Below are 16,856 nucleotides of genomic sequence, written 5' to 3' on the forward strand. Positions count from 1 at the left end.
TTTCCTTACTCCCCTCCCATTTTTTTTGGACAGCTTATAAACTTTCGATATGATACAAAAAAGCTTACTAACTGGTTCTTTGCTAGAGGCCTGCTGACACTGATCATCTCTAAAAGTCTGACCGCCGCCAGTGCAGTTCTTACTTTAATAACCACATCGTAGGACACTAGCGCATTTCTTGAAGAACAAGCCAGGACACTGAATGACTTCACAATCCAAATTTTCAGTTTTCCTTTCTTTCTCCCCAGTGCTCTTTTCCTTGGACTTTACAAAAACAGCACTTTCTTGAGTTTTCACGAGTAACCTGACCTAGACAAAAACGACGGAGATCAGCCGGCGGGACTCCTAGAGTCCCAACCACCTACACGGCGTCCACGAGGGCCGCTCTGCCAGGAACACCGCCTGTGACTCGATACACGCTCTCCAGTGACGCGAGCGTCGCCGCGTAACTCGACTGGAGGCGGCCGCGCCTGGCCGCGAATGGGCAGGGCGGGTGGGGGTCGGGGTCCGAGCACAGTGGGGACGGAGTCTACAAGCTGGGGTGCAAGAGGAGGAGCAGGGAGGAAGGAAGGGAGGCGGGAGGGGCGGGCCTTTCAGGAGGTTCCTAAGTTCTTCACTTCCTGTTTGCCGGCTCTTCTGAATCCGGGTCAAGGGTGTTCGCTTCGGTCTCTTCTTCCCGGCTGATCCCGGCACCCTTCGTGACAGCGCCTCCTGACTCAGCCCAGGGCCGGTTCCTTCTCACGACTTGCTGGAGCCTGGACGCCCGCACCTGCCCCGGTGCACGGAGGGCGCTTCCTCCACCTACTGGCTCGCAGCCCCGGGCCCTGAGGGCCCGCAGACGCTGCCAGAGGGGATCCCGCTGGCCCCTCGGCGCTGATGCTGAGAGGGATCGAGGGCCCGGGGCGGCGGCGGAGTACAGGCCTCAGGCGCCTTAGGCCAGCCGTGGGTGGTGTCGGTTCTTACGCTCCCCAGGCTCGCCAGCTCCCGCGTCGGCTTGGATGGGCCCCCCTACCCGATAAATGTGGCTGCTGAGGCGGCAGTGGCGGTGGCCGGTCACGCTGCTGCTGCGCTCCAAGTTCATCTCCGCCCCGGGGCTCTCCTGCTCCAGCTGGGGGCTGCCGCCGTCCGCTCCTTATCCCCTACCCCTAGCCTTGCAGCGTGGCGACAATGGACAAGATCCTGGAGGGCCTGGTGAGTTCTTCGCATCCGCTGCCGCTAAAGCGGGTGATTGTGCGGAAGGTGGTGGAATCGGCGGAGCATTGGCTAGACGAGGCGCAGTGCGAGGCCATGTTTGACCTGACGACCCGGCTCATTCTGGAGGGCCAGGACCCTTTCCAGCGGCAGGTGGGGCACCAGGTGCTGGAGGCCTACGCACGGTACCACCGGCCAGAGTTCGAGGCCTTCTTCAGCAAGACCTTCGTGTTGGGCCTCCTTCAGCAGGGCTACCACTCGCTGGACAGAAAGGACGTAGCCATCCTGGACTACATTCACAATGGCCTGAAGCTGATTATGAGCTGTCCGTCGGTGCTGGACCTCTTCAGCCTGCTGCAGGTAGAGGTGCTACGGATTGTATGTGAGAGGCCGGAGCCTCAGCTCTGCGCCCGACTGAGCGACCTTCTGACCGACTTCGTGCAATGCATCCCCAAAGGGAAATTGTCCATCACCTTCTGTCAACAGCTGGTTCGAACCATAGGCCACTTCCAGTGCGTGTCCACCCAGGAGAGAGAGCTGCGGGAATATGTCTCTCAAGTGACAAAAGTGAGTAACTTGCTGCAGAACATCTGGAAGGCTGAGCCTGCCACACTGCTGCCTTCCCTGCAAGAAGTTTTTGCAAGCATCTCTTCCACAGGTAAGGATCATTATATTTAAGGAGACTATCTCATGGAAATTGAATATGTGTGTGTGTGTCTCTGTCTCTTTCTGTCTCTCCCTCTCTCACACACACGCACACCATGTTTGCTTTCTGCTCTGTAAGCATTCTTAAGTGAGAGCAAATCCTAATACCCTCATCCAAAATTTATTCACATCCACAGCCTTGTTCAAGATGTCACTTTGTACCATAAAAACGGGCAGCTTTCCTATTTTAAAGGTTGAGAACGTCTAGGTCTAAGACCTTTAGTCCCAAACAAGTTGCTTAATTACCTAGCCTTTGCTCCAGTTCTTTGGAATGCTTTGAGGATGACGGCTACTATATAAAGCTTCTATTCAGCAGTGACTAATGGTATTATAATGTTTACCATGTTGTTGTTGTACATGTCCCTATCATTTTGTTGTAATGAGTTTTACCTCCATTTTTGAATTCTTGGATTGTGTAGTTAATTACTGAATTATCCCAGTTAACTATGTAGTTTTTAAATATTGGCGTTTTCTATCTACAATATTGTGTGTGAGAAGTGGATACAGGTAGAATGAAGGAAGGGAGAGTATGAGGACTTAAATATGTAGATGTTTTTATGCCCATGAACTGCATCCTCAGAAAGCAGGGAAGGGTCAAGTGATAGCTTGGCTAGAAAATGCTTTCTTGCCCAAGAATTTTACCAGTGCCTCTATATTCCTTCTTGTGCCTTGGAGCTTTAAAGTCTGTAGGTTGTGAGATAATAGGCCCAAAACCGAGTTTACTTCCTCTCTACTTGGAACCATTCTCCCTGATTATACCCCCAGTGGGGACTCTGGCTATTTGAAATTGAACTTGTGAGGGAGGTTTCCTCCTTTTATCTTAAGAACCAGAAATAAGAGTAGAGTTGTAACAAATTCCATACATTCTGATGAGTTTAATACATTTATGAAAGAATTGCCAACTATATGTTTACAGTATCCAAGTTGGGTTTTTTTTCCTTACTGTAATTTTACTTGTACTGCCTGTGTTGTCATAGCTGTTAGGTTCTCTCCAGCTTTTTCAGCTGTACCAGTAAAGGTGCTCATCTTGGATTTGATTAATTTTTGATACAGTTTTAAGCAATGTCCCCCCCCCAAATTCACCTTAATTTCTACTTCTTTAAGAGATTTTTAAAATCTTCCTTAGAGCAATATAATGACTACTATAATAGTGCTAAGTTATTTGGAAGATCTGAATTGAAATGATACCTTGTGTTTCTTGTCTAACTACAGCTTTTCAAATGAATATTTTATCACAACAATATAACTTGATATTAGTAAATTGTGAAAAATTAAAGTAACTTATGGGCTAAATATGGCCATAGTAAGTAACAGTTTTTATATTTCAGTATTCTGTCTATAGAATGAGTGATCATTGCTATTCACACTTAATCTTTCATTTCTGAAATTTAACATTTCTTGTACATTAGAAGCCCATGAGGTGTAGCATAACAACTGCTTCCTGATTAATACCTTTGCTGCAATGCCTTTTTTTTTTGTGATAAAGTGTTGTTCTCCTTAAATACTTTACTTGAACCTTCTTGCCATATTCCTTTTTCTTTTTAATTAAAAAAATAGATGCGTCATTTGAACCTTCTGTAGCATTGGCAAGCCTTGTGCAGCATATTCCTCTTCAGATGATTACAGTTCTCATCAGGAGCCTCACTACGGATCCAAATGTAAAAGATGCAAGCATGACCCAAGCCCTTTGCAGGTACTTATTCATGATACTATAGATGGTAATTGTAGATTTGGGAAGGGGAGGTATTTGGTTGTATTTTGTGAGTAATGAAAAATTACAGATGTGTTTAAAACTAAAGTCATGGAATATATGTTCTCCAAATTAATTGGAATGAATTATTTACCTTATAGCCTCTGCAGGCATACCAGTAATTCACAAAGCCATTTACCTTTTTTTAATTTCCAAAATATGCACATGTATACACTTATTGTACAGTCAGAAGTTGGTTTGATTATCAGTGTACAGTATTTTACTAATTTCTTTGCTCATTATTGTTTCCTGCAACCTATTTTTCCTCTCTGAGTTTTTTTTTTTTCCTTAGTAAGTACACACTTTACTTTCTCTTTCGGCCAGGCACAATGAGTAATATACACTCTTCACCTTTGTCTATTTGAAATATTTTTTTTTTTTGTCTTCTAGTCTTAAATAGATGATTTGGCAAGATACAGAATTGTAATTTGATAGCCATTTTCTCTTAGCATTTTGAAAATAATACTGCATTGTCTTTGAGCATCTATTTTTACTGATGAGAATTTATCTGTCATTCTGATCGTCATTCCTTTTTGAGTAGTCAGGCTTTTCTGGTAACTTTTCTGTTTTTATCCTTAATGTCTTACATTTTTACTCTATATTTCTAGGTATAACTTTTGTACTTTTTTCAGTCATTTATTCAAATCACATTTATTTGAGCCCTTACCGTGAGTGCCAGGCACTGTTCAAAAAATCCTTTAACAGGCCGGGCGGGCGCGGTGGCTCACGCCTATAATCCTAGCACTCTGGGAGGCCGAGGCGGGCGGATTGTTTGAGCTCAGGAGTTCGAAACCAGCCTGAGCAAGAGCGAGACCTCGTCTCTACTAAAAATAGAAAGAAATTAATCGGACAACTAAAAAAATATATAGAAAAAATTAGCCGGGCATGGTGGCGCATGCCTGTAGTCCCAGCTACTCGGAAGGCTGAGGCAGAAGGGGATTGCTTGAGCCCGGGAGTGTGAGGTTGCTGTGAGCTAGGCTGACGCCACGGCACTCACTCTAGCCCGGGCAAAAAGAGTGAGACTCTGTCTCAAAAAAAAAAAAAAATCCTTTAACAAACTGATAAAAATATCTACCTTCATGGGCTTACTTTCTAAATGGGGAGGCAGATAATAAACATATTTCACTGATTCCACTATGCCTTTTGATTTCAAAGATGTTCAAATGTGGAAATGCCCAGTCATCGGTGTCCTAGTTAAATTGACGTGACTTTTCTTGCTTTAATGGTACATAAGCTAATTATGCATCTTAAAATTGATTTTGTTTTAGATTTGATTAAATGAGAGAAGTAAAATAATTTAGGATGTTAGATAGTGAGAAGTGTTTTGGGGAAAAAAGTAAACAAGAAGCAGGGACAGGTTGTGGAGGAGTGGTTTGCAATTTTAAATAAGATATTAGTAGATGAGGAAGGTTTCATTGAGGTGACCATAATAAAGGAAGCGAAGAAGCAAACTTGTGGATATCTGAGGGGGAAGAATATCAGTACTCTCTTGCAGTTCACTAATGTTCTCTTCACAGGTGCTCGTCTGTAGAGTTTATTCCAGCTATTGAGTTTCTTTATTTCAATAACTCTTTTTTTCTAATTGAACTTTTTCTATCTGCTTATTCTTGTTTCATACCTGCCTATTTTTGTTTTTTAATTTTTTTCTACTTTTTCCTGTATGTGTATATGTATGTATTAAGCATATTTAAATGGAATATAAAGATTTGGAACAAAATGGTTTCTGTGCCCTGTTATAAATTTATAGTCATAAGGTAACATATAAACATATGTTCAATTATTTCATGAGTTCTCAAAAACCTACATGTGTACTAATCTCATTCTCTACAACACAAACTCTGGGGACTTTAATTTTCTCTACCTTCTCCCCCTTTTTGTTCCATGGTTTAAGAAGGCCTTTTTCTTCTAACTTTTATTCTTTCTTCCTTGTGCTCTTAAACTTAATTAAATCTATTTATCTGTAATTTTACTTCCAATTTGTTATTGCTCATTCTCTCTTTAACTTTCAGAAGTTTGTGAAATTGCTTTGTATATGAGAAAAGTCTATGTAAATATTGTTCCTGTTGTATGACTACTACCCCCACTGCTTTTAATTTATGGTAACCTCCCCCTTGCCATATTTGATCTATACTTTTTTCTCATCTTCTTGATATCTTCATATTCATTGTTCTTGAAATTCTAGTCCTGTGACACCATGCTGTTAGGAATTTCTTCTTCTATCTGTTCTTTTTATTTTCCTCCTTCCTATATTCTTACCACTTTGTCAATTCCGATCTATATGTGATTGACTTCCGAGTCTTTCTGTAAAGTTCTCATTGTTCATTTACTTTTAAGAAACACTCTTATCTCATCCTTATATGTGTAATGAAACTCATTCTGTGTCCTATTTCGAAGCAACATGCCTTTGTCGGTGTGACTATAACAGCACTAAAATCTCTTTCTCTTTGGGATGAATGTATCGCAAATTATATCGCCTTCTTAGTAAAATAGAAATATTCAGAGAATTATAGACTTCACAGCTAAAAGGGAAATTAGACATTAGTTGGTTTAACATTTTCATTATATAGGTAATAATAGCTAACATTTTTCTTTACATGACATAAGTTATTTAATACTAACTACAACCTTTTAAAGCAGGTACTGTTATTGGCCCCACAGCATAGTGGAAAACTCTGAGAGGCTAAATAATTTACCGAAGCTCACTCAGATAATACATAAATGGGGGGTCTGGTATTCAAACTTACATCTGGTTCCAGAGTTATCATACCATATGGTCACCAATGAGGAAACAAACGCAGAGTAGTCAAGTTTCTCACTTAGTGAGTTTAGAGCCATTCTGTTAGAGGCAGAACTATCTTCTTAGCCTGATGTTGGTTTTTATTTTTGTTTTTTTTACTGTTTTTACCCCAATTGACACTAATTCTCCTAGATGTCTGATCACAAACCTTTAAGCAATTTTCAGCACCATCCTTACTTTAATTCTTTTTGATTAGCATAACTAATAAGTCCTCTGGATTTTTTTTTTTAGGACATTTCTTAGAGTCACACTTTTTCTATCCCTACCACCTTGAGGAAATCAGGACTTCTCTATTGCACAGTCTTCTAGCTGGTCTTTTTCCAGAAGTTATTCATTTTTCTTCTCTAAATCATCCAGATCTACCAATTTTTCCTTTCCAATCAAGATACTACAGTGACTTCCACTACTTACTAAATCAAGTGGAAATTCTACTTGACATTTGGTATTCTTAGTCTTAATTTTTCAAACTCTTCAAAAACAATCACAGTACCCAACTTAGGAGTTTATTTTATTTTCAAAATGTATCCAGAAATTAATTTTTACCTATTTGTTTTTATGGGAAGTAGTGATTCAATTTTTGTATTATATCTCCAGTTTAGTCTACATGATCCTATCTAACCCATAATCTACCTGAAATAATTATTCTTATATAGAAAATCTAACAGAAGGGAATACTGATACTTGTTTATACCATACTTCCCCATCTTATACTCCCCCATGCTCTATACTTCCCCAACATAACATGGATCATGCTTCACAGACATTTTCTATAATCCAAAGAAATGCAAGTGTAAATACCATACTAGGACCAGACAGGTAACATTAAAGTATGAAGTAGGACAGGTGTAAGTGAAATGACAGGGAATGGAGTACACAAGTACCTTCTAAAAGAGAGAGCTGATCTTCAACTCCAGTTGTCTGTTGCCACAAGGAAATTTGAATCCAGTCTTGCTTGATCTGATTTTTCAAAAGAAGCCTGAAATCCAGTTTTCTGTGTGACATTTCTCAATTTTTAAAACATTGGAACAAATAAAAGTGAAGACTGGAAATAGCCCTCAAGCTACCATGTAAAAGTGAAAGTTAGATTTATTCTCCATAAATTACAATTAAATGTAGCTTGTTGCCTTTCATAATATCAGCAGTTTTAATGTTAAGGTTTGAAAATTATATTTATTTTTCAACGGTGAATACACTCTTTGTACCCAACTGCAAGTATGTCTCTGCTTTCCTACTCCATATATGTAGAATGTCCACAAAATTTTGTGAGAATCAGCCTAACGGTAGTTGGAAAATGTGGAATAGCTGTCAAGGACTACTTTAATGACTTATAACCATCATTGTTGGAAAAAGCCAGAAAAACAAGAAAGGAAATAAAATTTATGTAGCTAATGGAGGGAATATATAGATAACTTGCAGTTAACATGCATTTGAACTTTGGGACCACTCTTAATATCTGATGGGACATTTTAATCTTAAAAGCAAAAACCTTAATAAAGATAACACTCCAGTCTTAATGTTGATAGTTATAGAACAGCTATTGTGAAAATAACTATCAATTTAGATGTCAGTCCTTTTGACTTGTTAGTTGCTCTTTTAGTTACATATTTATGTCCTTAGTATTTGTATTTGACATTCGTATAATCAAGGTATTTTTTATTTATTGCCACATATATTAATATGTGGTAGAAGAGAAGCATTCACAATGAATATTTCCACTATTATATATTAATTCATTTAATCTTCACAGCAGCTCTGTAAAGTAAGCATGCTTATCTGTAATCTACAGATGAGGAAACTGAGACACAAGAGATTAGATAATTTACATGAGGCACATTTTGGGTCCCCCAGCTAATAAATGGTGAATTGAGATTTCTAAACCAGTCACTCTGGCTTCAAAAACTCTTTTTTCCCCCTACCTTTTCCCAAGTATATAACCCACAAAATTGGATTACTGGATCAACTTATATAAACATTTGGTCCAGTTGCTTTACAAAAGAGTTATATAGTCTTCATTATGTTTGATGTCTAACTTTAGGGAGTTTCTCCATCAGACCCCATATTACTTTGTCTTTTTTCCATTAAACTGTGTTGGTATTCAAGAAGAAAAGCATTCATTAATGCAAAATCAGGCCATTAGGATATTTGCACACCAGTGCCCTTATATGTATTTGAAGTTTCCTTTTGTTGTCTACGTATAGTAGGATTTTGGAAGGGATGAAGATAACTATTTCACAATTCAAAAGTCTTTTTTAACAGTGTATTTCATATTAGAATGTACTCACCAGGAAAGAGAAATATGGGTTCATATCCATATGTCTTAGTTAAGATATCTACATTTCAACTGCTCTTCTTAGAGTAAATTTGCCTAATTAATTCTTGACATAGGTCGAGCATCCCAAATCTGAAATGCTCCAAAATCTGAAACTTTCTAAGTGCCGGCATGATGCTGGTAAAGGAAATGGTCGTTGGAGCATTTCAGATTTCATATTTTTGGATTTAGGGTGCTCAACCAGTGAGTATATAATGCAAATATTCCAAAATCCAAAAAAATCAATAATCCAAAACACTTCTAGTCCCAAACATTTCAGATAAGGAATAGTCGACCTATACCACTATAGTAACATAAATTTTATTTATTCATAAAGTGAGTGCTTATCTACTGTAACTCATTATTCCTAACTAAATAATGTTAGAAATATTTTTAATACTGACAGTTTTGTTTTTCTTTAATTTTCAGAATGATTGACTGGCTGTCCTGGCCATTGGCTCAGCATGTGGATACATGGGTAATTGCACTTCTGAAAGGACTGGCAGCTGTCCAGAAGTTTACTATTTTGATAGATGTTACTTTGCTGAAAATAGAACTGGTAAGTGGGAGTATATAAATCTATTAGCATGTGTAGCCTCATATAGTCAATATTTTTGTCTTTGGGTTATCTCCTTGAAAGCATCTAATTTTGAATATGTTTTTGTTTTTATTTTGAATAGGCTTTAGAAATTTTTAAAATGCCACTTAAGTATAGGTAATGAAAATAATTGTTTTCAAATATCTGATATGAAAACATATGCTTCCCATTTTCTCTTGAATCCAACTAATCAAGCTGTACCACGATTACTCAACCAAAATTACCTTTGACGCCAGTGCTTTCCAATGTTGCTAAACTCAGGGGTCATTTCTCAGACCTCTTCTCATTTGACCTGTCGGCATTTGATACAGTCGATCACTCCCTCTTGTTTCCAGGACATACTCTCCTGGTTTTTGTCCAACGTCACTGGAATATCAATTTCCTATACCTCATCTTTCTGACTTTTAGCGTGCCTTAGAATTCAGTCTTTGGTCCACTTTCTTCTCAATCTATACTCACAGCATAGGTGTCCCATGGCTTTAAATAACATCTCTAATTTAATGACTGCCAGATTTATATTTTTAGTTCATTGTTCTCCCTTGAACTCCATATTCATGTATCTAACTGTCTATACTTAAATCTCAGATTCACCTTATCCACAATCTAACTCCTGATTATTCCCTTTCAAACCTAGTCTTCCCCATCTTAATAAATGGCTACTCCATCTTTTCATTTGCTCAGGCCAAAAACCTTGAAGCTATCCTCATCTCTGAGATACTGTTCTCTCAGTCCGTATCATCTCTGAAATGTTGTTTTCTCAGCCCATATCCTATAAATCCTACTAACTCCACCTTTAAAATATATCCAGAATCCTACCACTTTTAATGAGTTACTTCACTACCACCCTGGTCCAACATCATCATCTCTTGCTACACTGATTGCAGTAGCCTCCCTGCTCCTGCCTTTGGTCCCTATAAGTGTCACAGGGTCCTACATGATCTGCCGCACTGCTGCTTCTCTAATCCTATCTCCCACTGCTCTTGCCTCCGTGTCATTTTACTTACTCTGTCCTGCTTGCTGTATCTGTAGCACACTAGCCTATAGGCCTTGGGGCCTTTGCAATGTCGTTTTCCCTGCTTACAATGCTCTTCTCCCAGGTATCTGCCAGGCTTATCTCATTCCCTTTAGTTTTATAGTCAGATGTCACCTTTTTCACAAGGGTTTTTTTTAATACCCTATATAAAATAACGGACCCCTTTGCCATCTTGCATTCCCTGTTCATCATACCCTGCTTTATATTTCTGTGCAGCATGTATAACCATGTGTTACTTTTTATTATTCTATCCATCCTCTAGATAGTAAGCCGTGTAAGATTGAGACTTTTTTTTTGATCCACTGTTTTGTCCCCAATACCTAGAACAGTGTCAAGCAATAGTATGTGCTCAGCAAGTATTGTTTAGTGAATTGAATGAATACTAGACCAGGGAGCTGTCACCGTGTAAATATAGTTTGACAGATTTTCTTTTAATCAGGGAGTTTTATGAATTGTTTAGGCCGTTACATTACCCTGATCTCTGTCATGTTATTTGCTAACTTTCTTCTTCTCCCAAAGTTTATTAACATATGTTATGATAGAACTTTCCAGGAAGGGGGACATTCACGTAAATATTTAGCCATGGGAAAGTAACCACTGACTGGGTTTCTTATTTTCCTACAAACTCTAAAGATGGGTGTCTTGTCTTGTTTTGAAGGTTTTTAATCGACTTTGGTTTCCTCTTGTGAGACCTGGTGCTCTTGCAGTTCTTTCTCACATGCTGCTTAGTTTTCAGCACTCTCCAGAGGCATTCCATTTGGTAAGTTTACATAGAAAAAGCCTCATTTTTAAAATTTAGGTTAACATTGAGTCACATTTGTGAAAAAATTGTGGGTTAGTTCTAAATCTAACAATTCTCATGTTGCTTTATGATTTAGAAAATTGAGATTGTGGGATTTCCCTCCAAGGAATATATTTTCAGACTGTTTTGTTTCTCACCAAAACTGCCTCACTTGGAACAACTATTGGCAATTGAAAGTTACTGCTCTACATGGGAGATGTCACTGACGGCTATCTGCTGCACATATGAACAGTGTAGAAGGATTAAAATTGTTGAAAGCTATTGACTGCTTTGGGATTTCAGAGTCATGAAAAGCTCAGTCCTTGCCTTATAAACCCAATAGTAGGGCTTTTCATTCTCTCTCAGCCATATCCTACAAATCCTATTGACTCTACCTTTAAAATATATCAACAATCCTACCACTGTAAGCCAACTACATCACTGGCTTTGATTTGATTATCAATTATTGCAGATGAGGAATGACAAAATGTTTTTTCGGGAACCAACCTATCCATTTACCTATGTAGGGCATGACAGGAAAGTAGAATCTTAGTGTTGGTTACCTACTTTACCTAAAGTCTGATCCTCAATTTTATAGAACTAGAAACTTACTGTCAGTACAGTCACAGTGTAAAAATCTTAGGGATACTGATGCCCCATAACAAAATTTAGAGGAGACTAATGAAGAAGTGCAGAATTTCAACTGTTAATTTTTAGCTAGAAATATAACTAGCTTCAGGAAACCATATACTCACATAGGCTGCTTAATGCCTCATTTCCACTGAAAGAAAATCCACAGGCTTTGTACTATGTAAACCTCACAAACAGGTTATCACATTATACATTATCACTTAGGATGAGTGATTTCTGCAGTTAATTGCTCTAATTTTGGCAGTTTGATCATGAAGCAATAACCTTATATCTGTTTGTTATACAAACAAAACTCAAACTTGAGCCAGTATAGCAAGTGTGCTAGCAAGGTCTTCCAAGGAAAAAAACATCAATTATTTGTCCCTGTCTTTAGGCACAATTGTGTGTTAGCAATTTGAGAAAAGGCTTTGTTTTCAATGTTTCTAGGAAAGAGATTCTCTAACATAACTTTATCGTTCATTCGAATGTTTATTGATCTTCACATTGAGGACATGCCTTAATTTCTATGATTGATCACTTATGTTATACTCTAAACCTATTTCTTTGCTCACAGTTTTTTAAAAGACAGAAGATATCTCCTTACCTCGTATTGCTTTTTTTCTGGAAAAAGTAGTTGAAATAACAAATACTTGAATTTGAAATATTTGGCTTATTGAAATAAACAAGTATTAAATAATTTATTTAAAAAATAGTTAAATCTTAAATTGAAAATTGTGATCTGGCTTACTAAAGCCTAAAAGCAAAGACCTAAATACTGCTTAAATAGTGTGTAAAGCCTGACCCTCTACTCAGCTAAAAATAACTTAGACGTGTAGTAGTGGGTCATGTGGTAGTTACATCACCTATAACTCCAAATAACTCAGTGAAGGACTCAGGTTTAGGGGTTGCTAAATGAGCAATAATCTGGAATCAACATCATCATAATTCATTATATTAAATGTTTATTTTAGGGCAGACTAAGATCGATATTATAATATATGTTGTTATGGGTTAGGCAGCTTCTCATATGCTTTTTACTAAGTGGAAAAATTTATTTTAAACAAATGCTATGGCAGACAGTAATAATGGAAACAGAAAAAAATCAAAGCTTCTAATATTTTATACACTTCCTCAAAAAGTAACTTAAGGTAAATGAGTACTCTAATAATGTTTAGAAACATTTAGTTTCACTTTTTCAAAAAATCAACTTTCAAGCATTTAGAAAGTAACAGCCTGCTGGGACGTGTGTCTATATAACTGTGAAGAACTAAGTCTTATTTCCTTGTCAATGATAATATTGACGATTTAGTAGACAACCATATAACCTGATTGCAAAGATCAAATCTACACTGGAAAAGCCTTTGGTAGATTTGGAATTGTAAATTTACTCATTTATTTGGAATTGTAAATTTACTCATTTCTAAAATTCTTTCCTCTTTTCTTCCATCTCTTTCTCTCCCTTCACCTCTGAGGAAGCTAATTTTGGATTTCTGACTATTTTAGCAGGAGAGTATCTGATAGATGTGGCTTAATGGGACAATTATAATTTAGATTTGCTTAGAAATGTAGAGATGATAGTAGTAGCGGGAACTCACTAGGAACTGGTAGTTTTATGATCACATCAATACCTGTGATGGACATAAGATTGTAAGAAGGTAGTGTAAAAGCTGAAATATGTTTTAAGACCTCAAGCATAAAAGTAAAGCTAGATGGAACAGAATGAAAATAGCACTGTGTTAATTTAAGAATATGGTTGTTTTTGTGGGAAGAAAAAGGGAGTTGATTGGGATATTACTGTAATTGCTGTTATTGCTGTTTGATGATATGATCCTAATAGAGCTGTAACTTCATTTTTACCATGAGTTAGCAACCAAAAAAATGTTCTACAAATAGAACATAATAAGATGTCTTTTAATAATACCATAAGAAGTGTAAATATGTAGTATCAGGTTAGGGTTTATAATTAATTGGAAAAAGTATAGTGCCATAGAATATGCTAATGTGCTATAGTGCTAATGGAATGAGCCATTTCTGTAAAATAGAATTTGTTTTATTTTTTTAAATAGCCTCTTAGATATGTGATTGGCTCTGTATCAGTTGACTTTTTAGTCTCATTTTACAATGAAAGAATATTGTGTTGATTATCAATATTAACAGTTTTCTTCATGTTTACGAGCAATGAGCATTTTATATTTTCCTTTTATTTTTAGCCCCAATTCCTTAAAAATAATAGAAGTTTCTGATTCTCTTTATTTTTAGAACCATCTCCTCTTTTGGGGAGGTGGGAAATGGAGTTTGTGAGTAAGGATAGCCACTCTAACTTAAGACATCGTCTCTGTGCTTATCCTAAATATAATCTTGTTACCTGAGCTATAATTTTAGTTACATAGAAAAGTTATTTCTAAGACTTTCTTGAAACAGACTTTAATGTGCAAAGTATGTATAATTCTTTCAAGTGGAAAATTTAAAATTCACACTAGATGGAGCTCTTTAGCTAATTCTAGCTTTATTTTTTATAAATTTGTTCCTATCGAATGATCTGGTAAATATAATTTAATAGTCCTGACATTTTTCAACCCAAGGCATTGCAATCATGTGACTGTGAAAACTGGTCATAGATTTACCTTGATATTCTAGAAATTTTTAATTTCATAACTTTTTAAGAAAAAGTCTGATTAAACATAGAGAAAAGTATTTGCTGATAATATAACATTTGCATTCTATTTGTAGGCTAGAAAATTTGCCAATTTGTATAAATTAAGGAATATTTGTCTTTTTTTCTCTTTAGATTGTTCCTCATGTAGTTAATTTGGTTCATTCTTTCAAAAGTGATGGTCTGCCTTCCAGTACAGCCTTTTTAGTACAATTAACCGAATTGATACACTGTATGATGTATCATTATTCTGGATTTCCAGATCTCTATGAACCTATTCTGGAGGCAATAAAGGTAGGATGATAGTTAAATATTTGTGGAGTTGTAGACCATGATGTAATAGATGAATGTGGTAAAATATTCCTATAACCAGCTATCCAATTTACCATTTTATGGTAATATAGTTTTTGTTTGAAAAATACAATTAGAATCAGGTTTCATTAATGTTTAGGGAGTTACTTCTTTCTTGCTTGCTATCATTGTAAATTAATAACCATATTTTTTAATTTCTACAATGCCATCAATTATAAGGCATGTCTTTAAATTTATAACAGCTTTGGGGAAATTTTATTAAAAAAATGCTACATTAAATGAGTATAAACATCAAATTTGCATGCCAATATCAGACATGTTAAAATATGTAAAGCATATGTTAGAATCAAGGAAATGCAGTTCAATAAAAGATTTAACTTTGATTTCTTCCCATTTTTAATTCAATTTTTGCTATAGACTGTTTACAAATATCTGTATTTCATAGAATCTTTACTTGAATTATTTGTGGAGTTACCCTGTTTTTTAACTTTGTATAGACAGTGGATCCAAAATGCACTGATTCTGTTTGTGTTGAAAAATGGGTCACAGTAAGCACACCTTCTTAGTAAACTTATTGTATAATCAGAGTATAACAAAAGAACTAGACAACTTAACTCAGCCAGACTTAATCAGAAGTTATTATTAATAGAAATCTTTTTACTATATATCTAAATCAAACTGGTTTTGGTTGACCCTGCAACACAAGACTGTTAAACAATCAATATGACACTTTGACACTTCAGAAGTAAATTGTGGACAGGAGCATTCTGTTATGGATTTGATAGTAATGTCAGTGTCTTTCTACAGCCTCACTGTGCCCACAGATGAAAGCTGAGCTGTTACACTTGTGAATTGATTGCCATTCATCAGTTTTTCAGTGCTTTTCATGTTGAAAATTCTGATAACTTATATAGGCTCAGAAGAAGCAAAGGACTCACTCTTAGCCCGAGGAAAGCACTTACTCTTAGCTGTAAATAACAAAAAAAATTAGATTAAAATTACTTCAGAAAATGTTTGTTTTCTAAGACCAAATACCAAATGGTAATAGCAGTCCAAAAAGGCACTGATGATTTTACCAACTTTCCTTATGCTCCAGTGCTTTACTCATGCTCGAAATCATTTACACTTAAAATTTTATCTCATACTTCACAAAGTGGATAAGAAGAATCTGTATGTTGTAATAATTTTCTATGTGGTTAAACATGAGATTGAATTTTCTTTTTCAAAGTTAGTCATTGTGCTTAGATGCTTTCATTTTTCATCCTCTAATTACTTTGGGCTTTTATTTCTAAGTGTTAATACTGAGTAAATATAAGCAATGAATGAAAAGGGGACACTTTTATTATAAAATTTAAAAGCAAATTGTTTATTTTTTAGCTTATTCAATTGTGCACTAATTTAAGTCTTTATTCTACTGCCTTTGCATAGCACTGCAGTATACTCTCTGACCTCTAAGTTTTATTTTGTGAACATTTTGCTGGCAAATAAGGAACATAAATTGTTAAAATATGACTGGAATTCCTGATTTTTGAATGTTCTTCAATTTGATAAACTCTGCCCATTAGGAGATATTTATTTTTGCTATGCAGTGTAATTTGATTTTTTGATGACTTGCCAAGTACTATTAGTGATTTCACAACTAAGTGGGAGAAAAGAAAGTTCAAATGTCAATGTAAGACTCTTCTTTATGGTGTTAATTTAATAACAAAAATAGTTTTTACTTTTTAAACAGTTTTTCCTCTTTATGATCTATAGGATTTTCCTAAGCCCAGTGAAGAGAAGATTAAGTTGATTCTCAATCAAAGTGCCTGGACTTCTCAATCCAATTCTTTGGCATCTTGCTTGGCTAGACTTTCAGGAAAATCTGAAACTGGGAAAACTGGTTTAATTAACCTAGGAAATACGTGTTATATGAACAGTGTTATACAGGCATTGTTTATGGCCACAGAGTAAGTTTAAATTTGAGTATTTTGATTTTAACTGTAGAAATTGATGCATACTAATGAAATGTATGATGGTGGAATTGTCTATACATTATTACTTATCATTAGCACAAATGTGTTAGCATTTCTTATATTGCCTTATTCAGAAATGAAAT

At 36.4% G+C, this 16,856-nt stretch overlaps 1 protein-coding gene across 1 annotated transcript in view; it reads left to right on the forward strand.

Moving 5' to 3' along the window:
- The first annotated feature begins 639 nt into the window (after positions 1-639).
- The window catches only part of USP38 (ubiquitin specific peptidase 38), a 47,033-nt gene continuing 30,816 nt past the window's right edge, over positions 640-16,856 (forward strand). The window contains 6 exon segments of the mRNA XM_012642730.1: positions 640-1,849; positions 3,454-3,589; positions 9,181-9,310; positions 11,041-11,142; positions 14,582-14,740; positions 16,514-16,707. Of these exon segments, the coding sequence (XP_012498184.1) occupies positions 1,168-1,849; positions 3,454-3,589; positions 9,181-9,310; positions 11,041-11,142; positions 14,582-14,740; positions 16,514-16,707 (1,403 nt within the window). The 5' untranslated portion in view covers positions 640-1,167.

The sequence above is a fragment of the Propithecus coquereli genome, unplaced genomic scaffold (genome assembly GCF_000956105.1).
Source record: "Propithecus coquereli isolate 6110/MARCELLA unplaced genomic scaffold, Pcoq_1.0 Scaffold185, whole genome shotgun sequence".
Classification (NCBI taxonomy): domain Eukaryota; kingdom Metazoa; phylum Chordata; class Mammalia; order Primates; family Indriidae; genus Propithecus; species Propithecus coquereli.